This window comes from Hoplias malabaricus, chromosome 1, assembly GCF_029633855.1.
Source record: "Hoplias malabaricus isolate fHopMal1 chromosome 1, fHopMal1.hap1, whole genome shotgun sequence".
In the NCBI taxonomy this organism is placed as follows: domain Eukaryota; kingdom Metazoa; phylum Chordata; class Actinopteri; order Characiformes; family Erythrinidae; genus Hoplias; species Hoplias malabaricus.
In genome coordinates, this window is record NC_089800.1 from 43,660,485 (window position 1) to 43,680,508 (window position 20,024).

The 20,024-nt window shown below is 39.9% G+C and overlaps 1 protein-coding gene and 1 pseudogene across 2 annotated transcripts in view; both read right to left on the reverse strand.

The window, feature by feature from the left end:
* sgsm2 (small G protein signaling modulator 2) overlaps window positions 1-19,702 on the reverse strand; it is a 74,590-nt gene extending 54,888 nt beyond the window's left edge. For both annotated transcript variants that reach the window (XM_066663343.1, XM_066663334.1), the window contains exons 1-2: window positions 19,485-19,702; window positions 10,270-10,345 (exon numbers count right to left, since the gene is read on the reverse strand). In XM_066663343.1, coding sequence (XP_066519440.1) covers window positions 10,270-10,345; window positions 19,485-19,550 — 142 coding nt within the window. In that variant the 5' untranslated portion in view covers window positions 19,551-19,702. The remainder of the gene's footprint in view (window positions 1-10,269; window positions 10,346-19,484) is intronic.
* LOC136702129 (uncharacterized) lies at window positions 4,627-5,790 on the reverse strand (annotated as a pseudogene).
* Window positions 19,703-20,024: the final 322 nt, after the last annotated feature.

Genomic DNA, 20,024 nt, shown 5'->3' on the forward strand with positions numbered 1-20,024 from the left:
CATGGGATTATAGAAGTTTTCACAAGGAAAACTTGATCTTATTGAAGGCATATCTGCCATACTAATGTTAGGAGTAATAGTTATGGATAAAATTACTATACATAATTTGATTAATTCCTCTAGTAATAGTATTTCTGCATATATAATAACGGAACCTATTTATTAGTTAAATAGGTTGTTGTACCTTAGTAAGTAATAATGCTGTCTTTTATGCAGAAATCTATGCTTCGATTCTCTGCCCAGACAAGACTACCACAGTGTGCCCTTATGACCACCACAGATATTTTTTGGGGAAAAAAATAAGGAACGCCTACAGTTGTGTATAATTGCAGTTTTCTCTGGTTGTTTACATTCATAAGCTTTTTTAAGGTGGACCTGTGTGTTTGAAGGGGAAAAAACAATTGTTGTTTATACATGGATGAAGTTTAAATTATCTTTCATTTTGTAACTTAAGTTGTTTCATTTAGTAGCACGTTCGTTAATGCAGTTAGCCGTCTCCCAGGTTTGGAGACATTTCCACCATCCAAAACAGCTAAAATAAGTCTATATCATCCACCTATGGATCCAACATGAGCAATATTCTAATTTCGGTTCATTCTTTTCAACATTTGGTGTCTTCTCTGTTGTCTAAAAATACTCCGGATGCTTCTGCCATGAGCAGAGAGAGAGTAAGCCCTGTGCAGTTCAGCTCAGCACAGCCCAACAGTGCACACAGACACACATTCTGATGATAGAAAACAAATCTGACATAGTGGTGTTGTATAGAAACATAAAATTTGAAAATAAGTGAAGTAAGACCAACTAAGCTTAGATAAGTGAGCTAACAGGCTAAAGACCATGTTCCAGCAAACCGAGGCTCAAATAACACACATTTGGAGGATAAATATTCATATCTTTCAGCACAAAGTCAAATGAAGGGTCTTTGGGGTGTTCTGTCTGTCTTCAGTTTTCTTCCTGTTTTTAAATCTGACACCGGCACTAAATTTACAACTGCAGTGGGCTTTTGGGCATTTTTCCCCCACCCATTTTCAAAATGTGAAATCACCAGTAAGTGTGCTCCCATAATGCCCACTGCCTCAGGCTCTTTTAAAAAAGCAATCTGTAATATATTTACTGTACTCAATCATAAATATCTAGGGTGTGTGAACATAGATTAAGGAAACAGGCTGACTCTTAAGGCTTATTTTCTCATTTGCTGAGGGATTTACTTAAGGGTGTTGCACAGAATCCATTAAAAGATTTCCTTATGTAAGGAAATGTGTTAAGGGATTTACTGCACTAACAGATTTGTTATTGGAGTAAAATTTCATCGTTTCCATGGAAACCGTTGTTTACAGGCACTCACTGTGATACCTGTTATCGCCTCTATTGTACCAGCTCACAAACTTCAGCAGACGGACGAGGGCGTTCGAAACTCGGTGAATGATGTGGCACACTGTTGACTTATGGATATGAACTACCTCGTCTATTACTGACTGGAAGGATCCCATATAATCAGGGAGCAATCATTAACTACATCTCAGCAGGCAGAGCAGAGCTGTGGAAAGTAGAGTGATCCAACTGAAGACGGTTGTACAAATCATCTATAATTTAAAATCAACTGCTTATCATTAAGCATATCCAGGGGGCTATCCTGGTCATGAAACACTCTCCTCGTTCATTTATCACTATAAACTTAGCCATGATGCGGTTAAGACAGTATCGGACATACCTTAAGTGGTTTTCCTTAATTTGGTTGCCAAGATGTTTTGTGCAACAGTTTAACAAACTTTAAATGGACATTAAGGGATAAAACAAAGATAAGGAAAATACCTTACATACATATGTGAACATCATAAGAAAACCTTGAGGAAAAGACTATTTTAAGGAAACCTTAAGTTTGACTTCAAGAATAATCTTAACTTAAGGTGTTTTGTGCAAACAGCCCCTGCCCTCTGTCCAATCACATTACAGTCCATACCCACCAGGCTGTCAGAACACACAAATGATGATATATCCTTCAGCCATGAAGTGACCAAGCGAACAGAGATGGTTTTAGATTTTTAGATTTGTTAGAAAAAGTAAGTGCCCTTCTAAAACTCTCCATGTGGAGTAAAATGAGAGCCAGAGTCGGCTAATCTTCTCATAAACAGATAAGTGTAAGAAGCAAGAATCTGCCTCCTAAAATTATATTTTAGAAGGAAAATTTGATAAGCCTTGTCTAGTCTATTTTTTTAAGGTGGATTTAGGCAGTAAAGGCTTGTAAATGAAGGAAGGTGGTTTCTTTCCATTTTTGCCTTTCACTTAAGTAGACGCTTTAGTCACATAATGTACAATTGGTTTGTGTGTTTTAATGGATAAATAAGAGTTGCTTCAAAAAAAAAAAGTTTAAAAAGCTAGTGCTATATTAAGCTCTTAAGGTGGAATTCTCCTGTAAACTGATCCTGTAAACATTGGAATTCAATGTTTAAATATAAAAATTGTGAATAAGAAGCAAAGATCTGCCTCATACAATGACATTTGTGGTGAAAGGGAAAGGAGATGAGTAGCCTTGTCTAGTCAAAATATTTGAGGTGTATTTGGACATGTAAATGCAGGGAAAACAGCAGCCACTCATTCACTTTTTTGCCTTTCTCTAGTGTAGGTAGATGTTTTAGTTCAGTTTTCCTCAAACTGGTAACCTGGTTGAGCTTCATGTCTGGGAAGGAGTTCTCCACTGTTTTTATTGTAGAATAAAAATAATAAAAATAATAATAAACTGTTGTTTATTTTATTGGGAACTACAAATTTTATTGTAGTTCCCATTTTAAGTATTACAGATTACTCTTTTAAGTGTACATGAATTACTTCGTTTTGCCTTGTATAGAACTCATGCACAGAACAGAAATTGGACACACCAGAGATGTCAGAATTTTGAAATGCTGTCCTTATTTTGAGATACCACCACATTTTTAAATACTGTGGTATACAGTACTTACATGCTACTAGGTTTGGATAGTGTGACAGTCATATAGTGTTGACCAAGAAAATAAGTAATATGAATTAGTTTATAATAACCAAACAGTATTATAAACAGACCTGTGTTCATTCTAGCCATTACTGAGTGTGTTATCTGTCATGTAACACTGACAAATCTGAGCTGCAACATTTGAAATCTGATCTATCTGTGATAAATAGAGGATAAATAACTGATATAAAGGTATCCTAAATCAACCAATCACATCATTCACAAACTGTATTACTCAGCTTTCTCTGGAGAAAACTAATCACGTTCTAGTGCTTTGTACAGTTCTCATGAAGTAAATAAATTAACACAAACGAATGTGTTGATTTCTTCTGTTCTCTGCCCAAGGCCACCAGCTCTAGATAATGATTAATCATTCACGGAAAATCAAAGCATCAACTTCTGAGATTTTCATTTAACTCCACCCCTACTGCACACACACAGTCACACATAAAGGCACACACACACACACACACACACATCATTGAAAGGTTCTCAAACAAGCAACCACAGTGGTAGTAGAAAAAGGGTGGCTATTAACAGACCATGTTGTTGCTAATGGACCAATGTCGTAGGAATGGCAGAATGGTGTGTACTCTCCTCTAGAGTGGGCAGCAAATTCCAGACACATGTGGCACATGATACCACAGCACCACCTTGAATTACACACATAAACACATAGAACGGTCAATGAGCTGATGAAGGTGGAGGACAACAGCTGGGACTTGGCTTTTAAGTGTTAGCTTTTTTTTTTTTTTTTGGTTTTGGGTGATTTCAACAGCATTGTATGAGTCTGTTTCAAAGGCTAGCTAAGAAGCAAACATCCAAATACTTAAAGCAAACAAAGGCATGAAAAGGTTCCTCATTTCGGATGCTATGAATATGCATACTGCATCAATGTGTTTGGAAAAAACTGACACATTTACACACTGCTTAATGTAAAATGACTTAAATTTACAGGTGGCCTAACGAAAAGCCTGACATATAGTTGCACGTGAAGGTCAATGCTCAGAATGCTTAGTTGGGCCAGCTGGACCATCAAACACTTTCGGGCTGAGTTGGATCTGCATGTTTGATCCATAATTATCCAATATCAGTTCGTAAATTCATTAGCTTCAGTACCAGACCTTATTCAATATCATTCATGCTGTCAAATCCTCACAGAAACGTTCCAACAGCTAATGTAAAAACTTCCCAAAAGTGTAGAAGCTGTTATTGCAGAAAAGAGGGACAAAGATTCTAAGAAGAATACGTCTTGACTTTTTGGTCGTATAGTGTACAGGTTCACTGATACATTTATATTTATATAGACATTGAAATGGTTAGATGATTTGTAGAGATTGGGACCCCTGGTTCCATCACTGCTACTGCTAAAGAAATCTGAGCCCTTTCCTTTAACAAACAATTTCATATTAAACCACTCTGGATGAATTGTTTACATATCAACTATCAAATTACACAGAGTAATCTTGTGAAAATTACATTTCTCTTTATAACAGACATAACCCAAAACTCTGAATATTTAACTGGAAAGATGTTAGGGTTGATATATTACAATTATAGTACAAAAAATATAAAAATTAAAACATTGAACAATGCAACATTAAAAGATTATGTCTATACGCATCAGATAGTTATACTGGCTAATGCAGGTGTTCTCTAAAGAGCTCAGTTTTTAGGAGTTTCTTAAAAGCGGCGAGGGACTCCGCTGCTCCAGTGGAGGTAGGCAGCTTGTTCCACCATCTGGGAACTATGGAAGAGAACAGTCTGGATTGCTTAGTGCGGATGTTGGGTAAAGCAAGGCGACGTTCAGTGGAGGAGCGCAGTGGTCGAGGCGGGACATAGGCCTTTAGGAGCAAATGCAGGTAGTAGCCTGCTCTGTCATCACCTTGTAAGCAATCGTGCAGGCTTTATATTTGATGCGAGCAGCAACCGGAAGCCAGTGGAGCTCAGTGAGCAGTGGGGTGACATGTGCCCTTTTTGGATTGTTGAAGATCAGACGTGCTGCTGCATTCTGGATCATCTGTAATGGTTTTATAGCACAGGCTGGAAGGCCCGTTAGCACTGCATTGCAGTAATCAAGACACGAGATGACCATAGCCTGCACTAGGAGTTGAGTGGCATGTTGGGATAGAAACGGTCTAATTTGTCTGATGTTGTAAAGTGCAAAGCGACAGGAGCATGCAACAGAGGCCACTTGATGTGAAAATGATAGCTGGTCGTCGAACATAACTCCCAGGTTCCTAGCAACCTTCGCCGGAAACAGTGAGAGTGAGTCGATTGTTAAGGTGAAGTTATGTTGGACCGACTGTTTAGCGGGAACCACCAGTAGTCTTAGAAAGATTAAGTTGAAGATGGTGTGCCTTCATCCATGAGGATATATCTGAGAGGCAATGAGATATCCGTGCTGAGATCGAAGAAACATCCGGCGGGAATGACAGGTAGAGCTGAGTATCATCGGCAAAGCAATGGTAGGAGAAACCATGAGAATGAATAACTGGGCCCAAAGAGGAGGTATAGATGGAAAAAAGGAGGGGTCCCAGTACTGAGCCTTGGGGCACACCGGTGGACAGTGGACACGATGAAGACAGCTGTCCTAGCCATGACACTTTAAAAAAACGATCAGCAAGGTAGGATCTGAACCATGATAGTGGTGCGCCTGAGATACCCATGTTTGAAAGTGTAGATAGGAGTAGGTCATAATTGACTGTATCAAAGGCTGCTGACAAGTCCAGCAGAATGAGCACTGAGGACTGTCCAGCAGCTCTGGCGGTTTTTAAGGCTTCAGTCACAGACAACAGAGCCATCTCTGTGGAATGTCCCTTTTAAAAACCAGATTGGTTATGATCTAGATGATTATTCTGGAGAAGAAAGTCAGAAATCTGATTATACACTGCCCTTTCTATGAGTTTAGAAATAAAGGGTAATAGCGAGACCGGTCGATAGTTGTTAACCAGGGCAGGATTGAGAGAAGGTTTTTTAAGTAAAGGTGTCACCTGGGCCTGTTTGAAGGTAAGTGGAAATTCACCGGTGGATAGGGAAGTATTAATCACATGCGTGATGGCTGGGATAATTGTGGGTGCAATGGTTTGTTGAAGGTTTGTAGGAATCGGATCTAGAGGGCATGTAGTAGAACGGCTACGTGTTAGGAGGGCCAGTGTTTCCTTCTCAGAGAGAGGAGTGAATGAAGTGAATGTACTTTTCTTGACTGATAAAGACAGAGGAGCAGAGACAATGGGTGGATCTGTGAACTGACCGCCACTTTCCCAGAAAAAAAAAGAGGCAAAAGTTTCAATATTCCTGCTAACTGTGGAAATTCAACCAACAACATTCCAGTCCTAAACCTGCTTCTCTAACCTTTAGGCCATGGCCTCCACATATGTTGCCCAAACTCCCCTACTGCTCAGTTTCCATGACAGACAACTTCCGGTCAAGTTTAGCCTCAGCAACTTTTGTGCAACCTCTCACAGCCTCCTCCATCCTGACTGGCATCATTATCTGCTGTTGCCTTGGCAAGATTCCTTTTCATCAGTTTTGCTCTGGAAAGATCATAGACTTTTGAAAAGTACTCTGTGGGGCAGTGCGGTTGTGTGGTGTTGGGGTCATTTGCGTGATGCATGTGTGTGCGGGGGAATCTGTGGTGTGCGACTCTAATCTGTAATAAAAGAGAGCCGCTCTCTGTTTCAGTCGTGCCGACGATGGCTGGCAGTGCTCCAACAGCCACCTCCCACACACACACACACACACACACACACACACACACACACACACACACACACACACACACACACACACACACACACACACACACACACACACACACACACACACACACACACACACACACACACACAAACACACAAACACACAAACACACAAACACACACACCCTACACCCCAACTGGTAGCTTGAAAAGCGCTTCAGCACCCAGCATACACTTGCCGTCACGACTCTCCCCCGCGCCCAAACACAAGGAATAGAGCACACACTCATAGAATTCTGCCAAATCTGTGCCTTCTTCCCTGTAATAGATGGCCATCAGACATCATGTTCATACTGGTGTTTACTGCTGAGGAGATCTCCACAATGGCTTGTGAAAGACCAAACAAGACAGCATCTGACTAGGGGTAAGAAATTCAAATCTTCCTGTTAAATGCTTTCACTGACATAAGTACAGAGACTGTTGTTGCTGACTGAGATGTCACAAGCATTTTCCATGAATGAATGTGAAAGCTTCAAGCAACAGTTCAGCATAAAATGTTTACTGACAGAACCACACACTACATAACAAAAGTCCCCTTTTCTACTGAAATGAAGGCGGGATAATTAGTTGTTAACTGTGCAGTCATTCATTCATTCATTCATTCATTCATTATCTGTAACTGCTTAACCAATTCAGGGTCGCGGTGGGTCCAGAGCCTACCTGGAATCATTGGGCGCAAGGCGGGAATACACCCTGGAGGGGGCGCCAGTCCTTCACAGGGCAACACAGACACACACACATTCACTCACACCTACGGACACTTTTGAGTCGCCAATCCACCTACTAACGTGTGTTTTTGGACTGTGGGAGGAAACCGGAGCACCCGAAGGAAACCCACGTGGACGGGGAGAACGGGGAGAACACACCAACTCCTCACAGACAGTCACCCGGAGCGGGAATCGAACCCACAACCTCCAGGTCCCTGGAGCTGTGTGACTGCGACACTACCTGCGACACTACCTGCTGCACTGTGCTGCGCGGTGGCACAGTGGCGCAGCAGGTCGTGTCGCAGTCACACAACTCCGCAGTCCCACTCCAGGTGACTGTCAGTGAGGAGTTTAGTGTGTTCTCCCCGTGTCCATATGGGTTTCCTCCAAGTGCTCCGGTTTCCTCCCATGGTCCAAAAACACACGCTGGTATGTGGACTGGTCACTCAAAAAGTATCCGTAGGTGTGAGTGAATGTGTGTGTGTTGCCCTGTGAAGGACTGGCGCCCCCTCCAGGGTGTGTACCTGCCTTGCGCCCAGTGATTCCTGGTAGGCTCTGGACCCACCATGACCCTGAACTGGGTACGTGCTTACAGGTAATGAATACATGAATATACATGCCAATATAGCTAAAGAAGGTATTTTAAAACCGCGAGGCAAAAGAATGAAAACACAGGAGCTCTCCAAAAGCAGTGCTGTAGTGTTGTGAATATAACCGTATTTAACCAAGATTGTCAAACCCAGAGGAAATAAGTAGGGGGACTGAAATGAAATGTATTCATTATTGTAGTGACTGTGAAATAAAATGTGTGATAATGCATCATTGATTAGGTTTTTAGCTCAGAAGTACTACTTACAAAGCCACCTGAAGTAGCAACACGAATCACGGCCTTCTGAACACGAGCGCTGATGCCATTTAAAAGAGCAGCAGAACACGGATCCCAAAGGTCATGTGTCTGACAGCTATGTATCGAGAACTGGTGCATTTCAGAGCACTGTTCGCCTCTAAACTGACAGTTAAATTTAAAACCTTTCATTTAGCACAATCTTATAGGAAATCTTTGTCTAACTGATTTAAAGACATATTAGAGAAAATGCTGGCAGACCCGCCCACCACAACCTAATCACTTCAACATGGAGACATATTAATCACTGCCGGAGTGATTCAGCAAGGGAGCATTCCAGTCAGAAATGGAGCCCTATCAATATATAGATTTGTTCATAAAATCATTTGAAATTCAGGCTATATGGATTTATACTTTTGCAGAAATCATTGCAAATAGAACATCAATTTAGAAAACAATAGCTTATTAAAAAGTAAGGAACATAAAATTATAATACCACAAAATTTTTCATAATTTCAAGTTCTTATGCATCTATTTTCTATCTATTTTTATGTGCTTTTATTGTCACTACACAACATAGAATAAAAAAGTAACCCCTGAATTTAAAGGAACACTGGGTAGGATTGTTTTTCCTGGGGCTCCCCCTTGAGTAATTTATTTTTACCACACTGTACTGACATCAATAGGAGGAGAGTAAGCAACCACCCCTTCCCCTCAACATTATAAAGTGCAGTTTCTGCAGTGGTAAGCCTGGAGTAGCAAGGGCATAGACTCTGTTCTCCCTATTACATGTCAGAGGAGCATCACAATGATTTTGGAGCTGTAATTTTTAATTATTACGTAGTTTTCCTTTAACCCATCTGTTGCACCTGGGCCACCAAGTGGGTAGATAGATCAGAACAACCTGCTTATGTTCTTAAAAATTACATAAAAACAACAGCCTGAAATAGCAGCTAATAGACTAAATTAATGCTCTTTCAGCAGCACAGCACACCCTAAATTAACTATATTTCTTGGTGTAAGAGTTTGTTGTAATTATTATTAAATGTATATTATTTATGTTGATGACATTTTATTAAAGCTAAAGGTCAACTGAGGCCACATTTTACAGAGATTTTACCACAGTGAACGATTAGACATTGAATTTAGCATCAATCCTTATCTGTAAATAAATCATAGAAATGTTCTGCCTCAACATGGCTTATTGCTTTCTTAACCACAATGGTAAAACTAGGAGGATCTGCAAATCTTAGGCATGAGTAAAACAAACTAAAATGTAAAAAGAACTGATGGAAAACAAGAAAAAGAACAGCTAAGAACCCAGTCATTTCAGTAAAGGACTGTCACAGGGCATTCATATCACTCAATAGGAGTGTTGTATTAAAACACCCGGAATCATAAAATTATGTTGAACTAGAGGTTATTCAGTTCTGCAAAATCACTGCTTGTGCTTGTGACAAAATGGTCATTTTAGTCGAGCTCTAGTCAGAACGTAATATTTGCACTACTAAACTGAAATCTCTGGACACTGTGTTTGGACAGGCTCAGACAGGGCAGTATGGCACGCAGCTAAGACTGGAGTCTGCTTTGACTGACTTGTCATGGCCTTCCTGAATCTGTCTCCCTCTACACCACTGGGGAGACATTGGGGTGAGTCACACTGGCCTGTACATGGTTATCAATGCTGAACACAGCCTCTCTGCTGGCTCCACTCCAAAGCTCCATAAAGTCCATGAAGTCACTTAGAGTCCATTCGCTTAGGGGAGTTTCCCCTGATAATTCCTTTCAAACCGGTCCTCACTGAGACATCCATAAACTTGAGTTTTGTTCAAGCATAGTCTAGGATGACGTCAAGAGACATCCTTCATGATATTCAAGGCCTATATTAGATTAAATATGTATTTTCTATTTTGTTAGTATCTATCCAGGAAATAAATGAATGGGTTGCAGAATATTTCGGTTTATACTCACTGCACAGAGCGATGACGTGGCTGCTGTCCTCATGCACAAATTTCTTGGTAACCGCTTCCTCCATAATCTGTTTCACCTGCAAAACAAAAAGCACATATCATTATTACTCTGGCAACTGTCAGAGATAAAGGCAGCATCTAATCCGTGCTGGAAAACTCAACAGCCTCTAATTAATCCTGACAGTGTAAGCACAAATGCTTTTAATTAGTCATTGTTCAACTGATAAGTTTCCCTGGGAGTGCAAAGAGCTGTGTGAAATGAAGCTGCGTCTGTTTGGTCTGTCAAGTACAGTCAACCTGTCAGCTGAGTCCCAAGCTGTCTAATTAACCATAATTCATCCTAGTGGTTTTATCTTCTTGTACTAATTCTGAAATATAATTAAAGCAAAAGGGCCAGAGACCAAAGTAAATACAGCAGTGTGATATGGTAGGACTGTGACTGCGTCTGTACAAGTGAAAATAGCAAGAGGACGACAAGCAAGCACAGTGACAAATCATATATTTTGTCAGTTTGTCTCGATTATATCTGAGTTCAGGTGAATTCTGCACGTTTCTGCACTCAGTGTAGTTCCTGTGTAATATGCTACTATTTTCTGCTGCACTCCAATGCAGTTCCAATGCATATTATGTAAGTTCTATTGAGAGGTGACAATGAAGACCAACTGACCTGAATTCTAGTTACGAATTAAGCCATTTAACTGTTGCGGGGCATTTTGGCCCAGTATCCTCACCTCTGTCATTGTCTCAGATTACTGTCTGAGAGGAGTTTGGTGTGTTTTCCTTGTGTTTGCATTGGTTTCCTCTGGGCTCTCTGGGTTTGTTGGCACGTAGACTGGCTGTGCGACATTGTCCATAGGTGTGAGTGTGACTGACTGGATTAATGTGTGATGCCCCGGGAAGTATATTTGCCTTGCACCCAATGATTCCAGCTAAGCTCTGGACCCATCCCAACCAGAACACTGGAGCTATATGACAGCAACATTACCTGCCAAAGTCTTTCATGGTATCAAGGTGCATCCAGTGCCCATAGCATGGATGACTTGCATATCACTGATGTGGAGGTGTATACTGGGATTTAAGAGTCACAATCCTTCAATCAAGTTGATATCCTTTCCTGGGAAGTCCATGGTTAGTTCAGCAAGACAATGCCAGGTTTCATTCTGCACATGCTACAACCAGTATATCTTTCTAGAAACAGAATGCTTGTGCTTGACTTGCCAGTTTACGGACCAGATCTGTCTCATTAGATGCATCATGAAATTGAGAATCTAAAAACATTCGCAACAGCAGGAAAAAGCTCACTCAAATTGTGAAATAGCAGGGTGTTTGAGTAAGATTAGTTTAGATGTTAAGTGCAAATCATGGTAAAAACTGCTGCTTCATTTATTCTTTAGTTTTGTCTTAATGTGTAGTTTTATGAGACAGTACATTTTTGTACTTACATTTCATTTGGTGCTCAAATGCAAACAAATAAACAAAACAAAATCAATAAAAATAAATCCTATAGCAAAAAAATATAGTTGTCCTTGCTTTACACTTAAAACATCTATAATCAGTTTTGCAGCCTTTCAGTGAGGGGAAAGTATGTATCAAATTTAATTTATATATGTATTTCTTATTTTATTTTCTAATTTCTAAAATTTCACCATATTGGTAGAAGATTGAATTCCATTTTTGAGCTAATGTGTTTCACGTGTTTATTTAGCCCATATAGCAGGAGCTTCAGGTCTGATTAAAACAAATATTATTATAATGATTATAATTATTAATAACAACAACTATAACAATTATACATTTATTTTTGTTCTCTTGCCCACTTTCACTTCCAGTAAGCTGTGCAAGCATTTTTAAATAAAAAGTAATCACAGCTGGTAAAATTAATGCAGAAATATAATTACGTGAGAATGTCACCAAATCTCTTTCCACCCCTGACTGTGCGTTACTGTCACGACAGGCAAACATATTGCGTGTTTCAGTTACTGCAGGCTGACACCTGTGCTGTTATTAAGCTACCTAGAAGGACAGACACTAGGCTGGTGCTGAGGTTACTACATTTATTCAAATGTTTTAAATATGCATTTGATAGTAAAGTGGTTGACACACATCTGATTAGATTATGCATTTTGTCAGGAAGCTCAGCAGGAGTTAGATGGGCGCACTCTGTGCAGAAGTAAATGTTTAATGCAAGCTTGAGGACTGTGCTCTGTGGAGCCTCAGATTGAACTGGGCTGCACATACCAGTGTTAAATCCCATTTTCCAGCTGAGCTGACAGCAAGAAGAATGATTTTAATTAAGTCATTATTCATGGATTATTACAGCTGGAAGATAAAAGACTATCAGTTAGTTGGTGCCTATATGCTACAGGAAGATAATGCGGAAACCAAGGAGCTTCTACTCTGTGAGAGATGTCACTGTATTAGGCCTTATCAATGTGAACCTTTTGTGGCTGCTGAAAAATCCATAAGGTATATTACATTTAAAATGTATACCCTAATATTTTTAATGTTGGTCATAGTTCTGAGCTATCACTATACTGAAGTCTAATATGAGTATTCAGACAAAAATAAAACTCTGAATTCTGTAGGCTGAGAGTGTAGAAAAAAAAAACTAAACTGAGTTGAGCGATAACAAATAATTGAAAATACTTTGAATGAATACAGGCCTCATATCTGGAAGTAATTAAGTCTCAATTAAGAAATAACATGCACATTATGTTTTACTCATATCCCTACTTATTATATGTTACTGCTATGAAGCGTATTTTAACAATCAACAGTGACATTTTAAATTAAAACAGCACATTACATTTTGACATCCCAATAACAGAAAAATCAGATTTTGCGACAGTGTGGATCCTTATAGTATGAAAAAAAAAAACACTTCTAGAAAGAACAATAATACAGCACTAAAACCAGAGGCCTAAATGCTCACAGAGAAGATACAGCCCAGTATAAGGGTTTCATTGTATAACCTGGTGAAATTACCCTATAGATCCAGATAAGAGCAAAGGAAGAATGTTATTAACATCAACATCTTTTTACATTTCAGCTGTGTTTCTGCTTTCAGCTAATCAGCACGAAAGACAGCACAGTTCTCATAGTTAAATAAAAATCCCACCATGATGGCTTAGCAGCTGAGGACGCACCTGATGCTCCCTTAAACATTTGCCATTTAAGCAGCAGATTTAAGATATCTAAAAATTGGTACAGCCTTGTCAAGAGCACATATCTTATGATGTAAATGCACTATAAAATGTGATGCAATATGTAGAGAGGCCACCAGGTTCTTGGACAGAAATAATATCATTATACATTACAGCCCTGATAGCAATTCAGAGCATTTTGTGTTTATCATCAGTAATTTTATCACTGACCAGTTAAAACAAATATGCTCCCACTATTTTTGTCCATTCAAATGCAAAATCTACAAAGTGTAGTTGTTTGAGCTTTTTTTACATACTCAAAGTATACAAATGTATGCCTCTGCTGTGTCAGGTGCATTTCCTGGACAAGTGTTCCTGCTGTTGCTAAGTCACTAACCTACTCGCTTACTCGCTATTATTGAAATAGTGTGCTATAGTGCAATGCCCAGTGTGAAATATTTATTTTAATTTAAGAGGAAAAAAAAAGTCAGGACGCTTACTGTATTAATAGCACTTTCCAAAGGTGACACTTTTGATGCATTCTGACATACTAAATAAATAATCTAAAAAAATTTAATTGAAAATTGAAAAACTGTATCATCTATCATGCACATTTTAGTTCTATTGCCCATCCATACTTCCAATACCCTACATTTGTGACCTGCTCATAGATATTTACAAGAAAATTAAAATGCTACCTGATAAAAATGAATGCAAAAATGTATTTCTTGTTCCTTTTGTCATTTTAGGATTTGGGGAAAACAAAGAGGTGAATCTGCCAAAAAAAGGGGATTCATTTATGAAGCCACCATTACATATGTGATGCATTTCTGATTAAGCCAGAAGCTCTCTCAGTCATTTAGTCCTTTCCACAGCACAGAAAATAAGCTTTAAACATAGACCCAAGGTTGAAACAGTCATCAGCAGAGTACTCATGTCGTCAATGTTATTTGCTCACAATTTAAAGCATAAAACAGACTTAAATATAATATTCAGTGGTGTTATAAAGAGTGATTTGCAAACGAGGAGCAGTAAAGAATTTAAACAGAATACAGAACACAAAGAGGAGAAAAAGCAGTTGGTTTAGTGAAAGCCACCTCAGACAATCTCCACAAGCTGCAGCTGTGCAAATCGTGCATTGATGCAATTGAACTTCTTAGGTAGCTGCTGATGCTTTCAGTTCCTAGGCAACAAGGAGACAGCTGACTGTAGCTTAAAGTGACAGACGCCTGAGATTTAACACAAAGGCAGCCAAAAAAAGCAGAATATTCCTTCACGCTGCAAAGATTCCCACCATCCTGTGATATTCCTGATATTGCAAACAAAATTCTGTGCTTACAAATATGCTCTATTTGCTGATTTATAGTTCTACATGGATGATGTAGAAAAATCACCTGACTTCAGCCATTTTTACCCTATTACCTCATAGTGAGAAAAAAATCAGTATGCGTATGTAAAAGCAAATATGTGTCTGAATCCAAATGGGGATCATCTGAGAATGTTCAGCATGTGAGGATTGAAGAGGTTACTATTTTATTTTGCCATCACAAGACCTTAAAAGCGGGATTTAGTGCCAAATAGTCACAGAACGACTTGCCTCAGCCTATGAGTGGAGGACTAGATGGACGAAATCTCTTTAAAACTTCATTAACAGGATGACGTTAAAAATTCATTTCCTTGTTAACCTAAGCCATTACACTCCCGAGGGCACAGACTGCAATTACCCAGAACATCAGTCTGTGTCTCTTCAAAAGAAGGAATATAAAGTCTAAAGTCTCCAGTTCATATAAATAAAGGCTTGATATCAAAATTCCCACGGGCCTAGATCTAGGATTTTCTTCAGTGTTATTGCTTTGAAATAACGGTTACCCTGTAACAGATTTTATTTCTGCTACTTTCATTGCGGTATGCCTGGGATTTATAACCATGCCATATCATTTTCTTTTAAGATTCTGCCAGGCAAAAACTGGCCCAAACCTAGCAGAGAGCCTCAATATTTCACCAATTTATCAAACAAAATCCTTTTCTGCAAACCTTTAAAGGTGACTGAGATTATTTCAGTGAAGACTTGATCATTACACCCAGGCTACAACGGACACACATCACGGTAATGGAGATCATTACACTAGGTGAGGGCAATTACTCAGAGCACTGATCTAAAACCTGTTGAAAGCTGTGGAAAGCTACATCACACTTCCTCACACTCTGTTCTGAATCCTTCCAGCAATATTTCTAATTTAGTGTTTAGCCTACAGTACTTTAGACCCATCAGTACAATATCACGTGTTAATATTTAATGTCCTCACATTTCATTTTATTTTTATTTTTTTTTAAACAGCTTCCATTCTCTTTAAAATGTTGGCTTTCAGTCTTTCAAATAAATCCAGCATTTTCTGCTCTTACAATCCAATTTATCCCAAACAAATTTAATGATATTGAGGACTGGGCTCTGGTATGGTCAGTCTATTTCTCTGAGTATGCAAATTTTTGTTTGATGTGAACATATACCTGTCACTTTCTCTGCAAAACCTTCTTGCTACACATGCTTTAAAATCAGAGAGTTGTTTTCTCAGTGTGGATTTTCTTTTCTCTCAGAAATGAAAGACGTTGGTACACTTTACCTAACAAAGACAACTTTGAGGGTCTATGCATGGATGTTAGGAATCCTGTTTTCTCCTAATCCTTTAAGAATTTTTTACAACTTCTGCTTCAGAAATTATTCAGGAATTAAATTTTTTATTTATTAAAAAGAAAAAAAATCTCTGATTTTTGCACCGTAATGGAAATTAATAACTAGAATCACTGATGGTGGTGTGTTTTGTGCTGGTACAAGTGGATCCGACACAGCAGTGCTGCTGGAGTTTTGAACACTGTGCCCATCAGTGCCCACTGTATTAGACACACCTAAAATTTTGGTCCACTATGTTGATGCCAAATCAGAGACATTAGCTCATCTTTTGCAGTTTGTCACAGTTTGAGTTAGTCATCTCCTGGCCCTTCATTCTTCACTGGACGCTATTGGCTGGATATCAGCTAGTGGACTACATTTAGTCCAGCAGTGACTCTGAGGGGGGTTAAAAACTCACATCAGCATAACACACACTAACACACCAACACATCAGTGTCACTCACCACCCAAATCATACCTGCAAATTGAGGAGTCCTGACCATTAAATTACAGATTGAAAGGGGGCTAAGAATGTATGCAAGACAATAGATGGACCTGCATACAAATTTGTTGGTCGGTTAACCCTAACCTCCTGTCGTTGGTGTTTTGCTGAATTAAGCCCATGACACCTCCAGAAAACTCAACAGTGAAGTCTGGCATTCCAGACCCACCCCCCTCCAAGCTAGATTTACAGTCCTACCTTACCCTTAAGTATCAACACTGGCCTCCTTGGTGACTAAGGCTGTACCTAGACCCACTGGCACTGTTAATGCATTCTCAGAGCCACCAGTTCCATATGAACTTTACGTGCTACATCACCAGCCATCACAACAGCACCTAGCTACCCTTAACATCTACAGTTACTTAATGAGCCCATCACATGAGTACTCAAACCACCCACTGCATCACTAGTTCTTCACAGGGGTCATCAGGTAGGCACCTTCCCTCGTCAGTGTTTCGCTAATTAAGACCACAACACAACAGTCAGGTGTAGAAATGGCATAGGAACAATTATGGGACATTTGACCTAATATTTTGTTGCACAACTAAATAGAGGTGATCACTGAAAATAATTGATTTTCTAGATCTCAGAATGAGACTTTTGCACCTTTCAACAGGCATTTCTGCCCACTCCTCCTGAGCAAACTGTCCAGCTGTCCTAGGTTTGAAAAGTGTCTTTTGTAGACTGCATTTTTCAGCTCTTGCCATAGATGTTCAGATTTAGATCATTGCTCAGAGAATGCCATTTTAGAAATGTTCAATGTTTAGTTCTAGCCATTCTTGAGACTTTTCATCTCTGTGTTTTGGATCATTGCCCTTTGAAGGAACTCTGACTTGCAACTGAAACAGACCTTTCTGACAATGGGCAGTATGTTACACTTCAGAATGCCTAGATAGTCTTGTGATTTCATAGTTCCCTGCACATATTCAAGGTGCCCTGTGCCAGATTCAGTGAGGCAGCTCCAAAACATAACACATCCTTCTTCATGTTTCACTGTAGCGATAAGGGTCATCTTTGAAAGCTTCATTTTTTCGTCTGTCAACCTGGTGCTGATGTGACTTACCAAAAGACTGGTTTTGTGTCATGTGTATCTCTTTGGAAGTTTTCCTTAGTGCGTGGTCTACCATTCATACTATGTTTCTCCTCAAACAGGTGTCAAGTTTCCTGTTGCAGCAATATTTGAGGACATTGTCTTGGTCTGTAGGACCTTAGCACTCTGATGGAGGCACCAGTCCTTTGCAGGGTGACACACACTCACACCTACTGACACTGTTGAGTCGCCAATCCATCTACCAACGTGTGTTCTTGTACCATGGGAGGAAACTAGAGCACCTGGAGGAAACCCACACAGACACAGGGAGAATACACCAAACTCCTCACAGACAGTCACCCGGAGCAGGACTTGAACCAACTATCTCCAGGTCTCTGAAGCTGTGTGACTGTGACACTACCTGCTGTGCCACCGTGCACTGGGTCCAGAGCCTACCCGGAATCACTGGGCATAAGGCGGGAACACACCCTGTTGGGGGCACCAGTCCTTTGCAGTGTGACACACACACTCATATCTATGGACAATTCTTAGTCACCAATCCATTCCACTTCATATAAAATGATGCCTCTTTTCACACTGCTTTTCTTTACTCTGTGATATTTGAAAAGCATGCCATTATACATGAGGAAATTGCTTTTAATCTCATTGCTTTTCAGAAAGAATGAAGCATTGTTCCAGTGAACTGTAACAGTACCAACCAAATTGGCCACGTCTGTCCAAGGGAAGTGGAGCTGATAAAAAGGACAATGACTGTAGAAACAAGGAGGTTGATAGAATGTTTTGGCTGACCGATGTATATGTATGACATTACATTACATTTACACATACATTGCATGTGTACATTATTCAATACATTGTACATTATTGAATATATATTCTATACGTTGGTCGGCCAAAACATTATAACATTAAATAATTCCATACTGCATTCTATGTGTAGAATAAAATAGCACATACCCCTACATGCATAGATATACACATTGCAAATGTGGCTCCGTTGGTGCTATTCTGTTTGTTTTTAAATATTACAATGCGTGCTTTGGACTGAAATTATTCACTGAAATAGAGTGGCCTTATAAATATTTGTCATATTGACCAGCCTTAAAAGATATTTTAGAAGATTTTGACCCACTTCTTCATGGGTTACATAGCCTACATATACAAGGAGGCCAAAGCCAACTATGAGTCATAATGTAGTGGAAGTGAAGCAGCATGGCAGATGGTGCCATATCTGATAACAAAAATAGGCTTCTCTGATGGAGGAGGAGAGAGAGCTCGTATACAGTGTGGTTAATGATGGATACCCTGCAGAACAGCACACACAGCATTGAGCTTAGGAGCTGTATAATGTTCATAAGCTTTTAACAATGCCATGTAATTCCTCTGATATTTGCCCTGTACCTGCCTTAAATATAAAGCCTATTTTTCTCTCCAGCGTTTCCTCGTGTGGTCGCTTGCAATTCAACAGGTAAAGAATTGTTTGATTACTTGAGGGCACGTCTGTATATACCTTTGTTTTTTGTAAAGCATATACACCGAAAATTAAAAAGAGACTCAAAGGGGAGATTTACAAAACTCCCCTTAAGTAAGGTTCAGTCTAATTTTTGTTATCTGCACAGTGGGAATGGCTTCCCTGTGCACAAGAGCTCACCCACTTGTTCCAAACCCAAATACTGTATCTGCTGCATGCACTGATCTTACACCAAATCCCAGAAGTGCCTGTATTAAAAGCGGCGGTGATGCTTAACACCATGACTATAGGTTAGTGAGTGCAGGAGTGCGGAATGGACCCTCCCTCAGCGCCGAGCCTCCTCCGTCCTCCGCTACAAACCAAACAAACACAGAAATTTACCTCTCGCTTCACGTTCCATAGCAGCTTCTCTTTAAAGTCCTGGTCCGCGGATGAACCCATTGCCATCGAGGAGCAGTTTGCGGACCGGCGTGCGGCATAAACTGTCTGCTCTCCCGTCTCCGAGGCTCTGGGTTTTTGTCTGGTCTGCCCTCCTCCTCGTTCCCTCTCTCTCTTCTTCTCTCTACTGCTTTTAATCCTCCCTTCCTTTTCCACATGAACCTGTGTGTTGACAGCTGAGCGCTGACGCATCCACGGACCGCTTAAGGCGTTGTTATTTTTTTTTAAGCTGCACCCGTATTCTGACAAGCCCCGCCCACACCGCGCTATGATTGGCTGCTTTATAAATCACGACTTCTGATCGCAAACGATCCGCGGGTAATTTATTTATTCATTTATTCGCTTTCTGTAACCGCTTTGTCATGTTCAGGCTCAGTGAGTCCAGAGACGTATTTTATGATGAATGAGCTTCTGTGGTCCATTTTTTTAAACAAAATTGCCTATCCAAGGGTTATATTTCACATTGTTTTCTTTTGTCAAGTT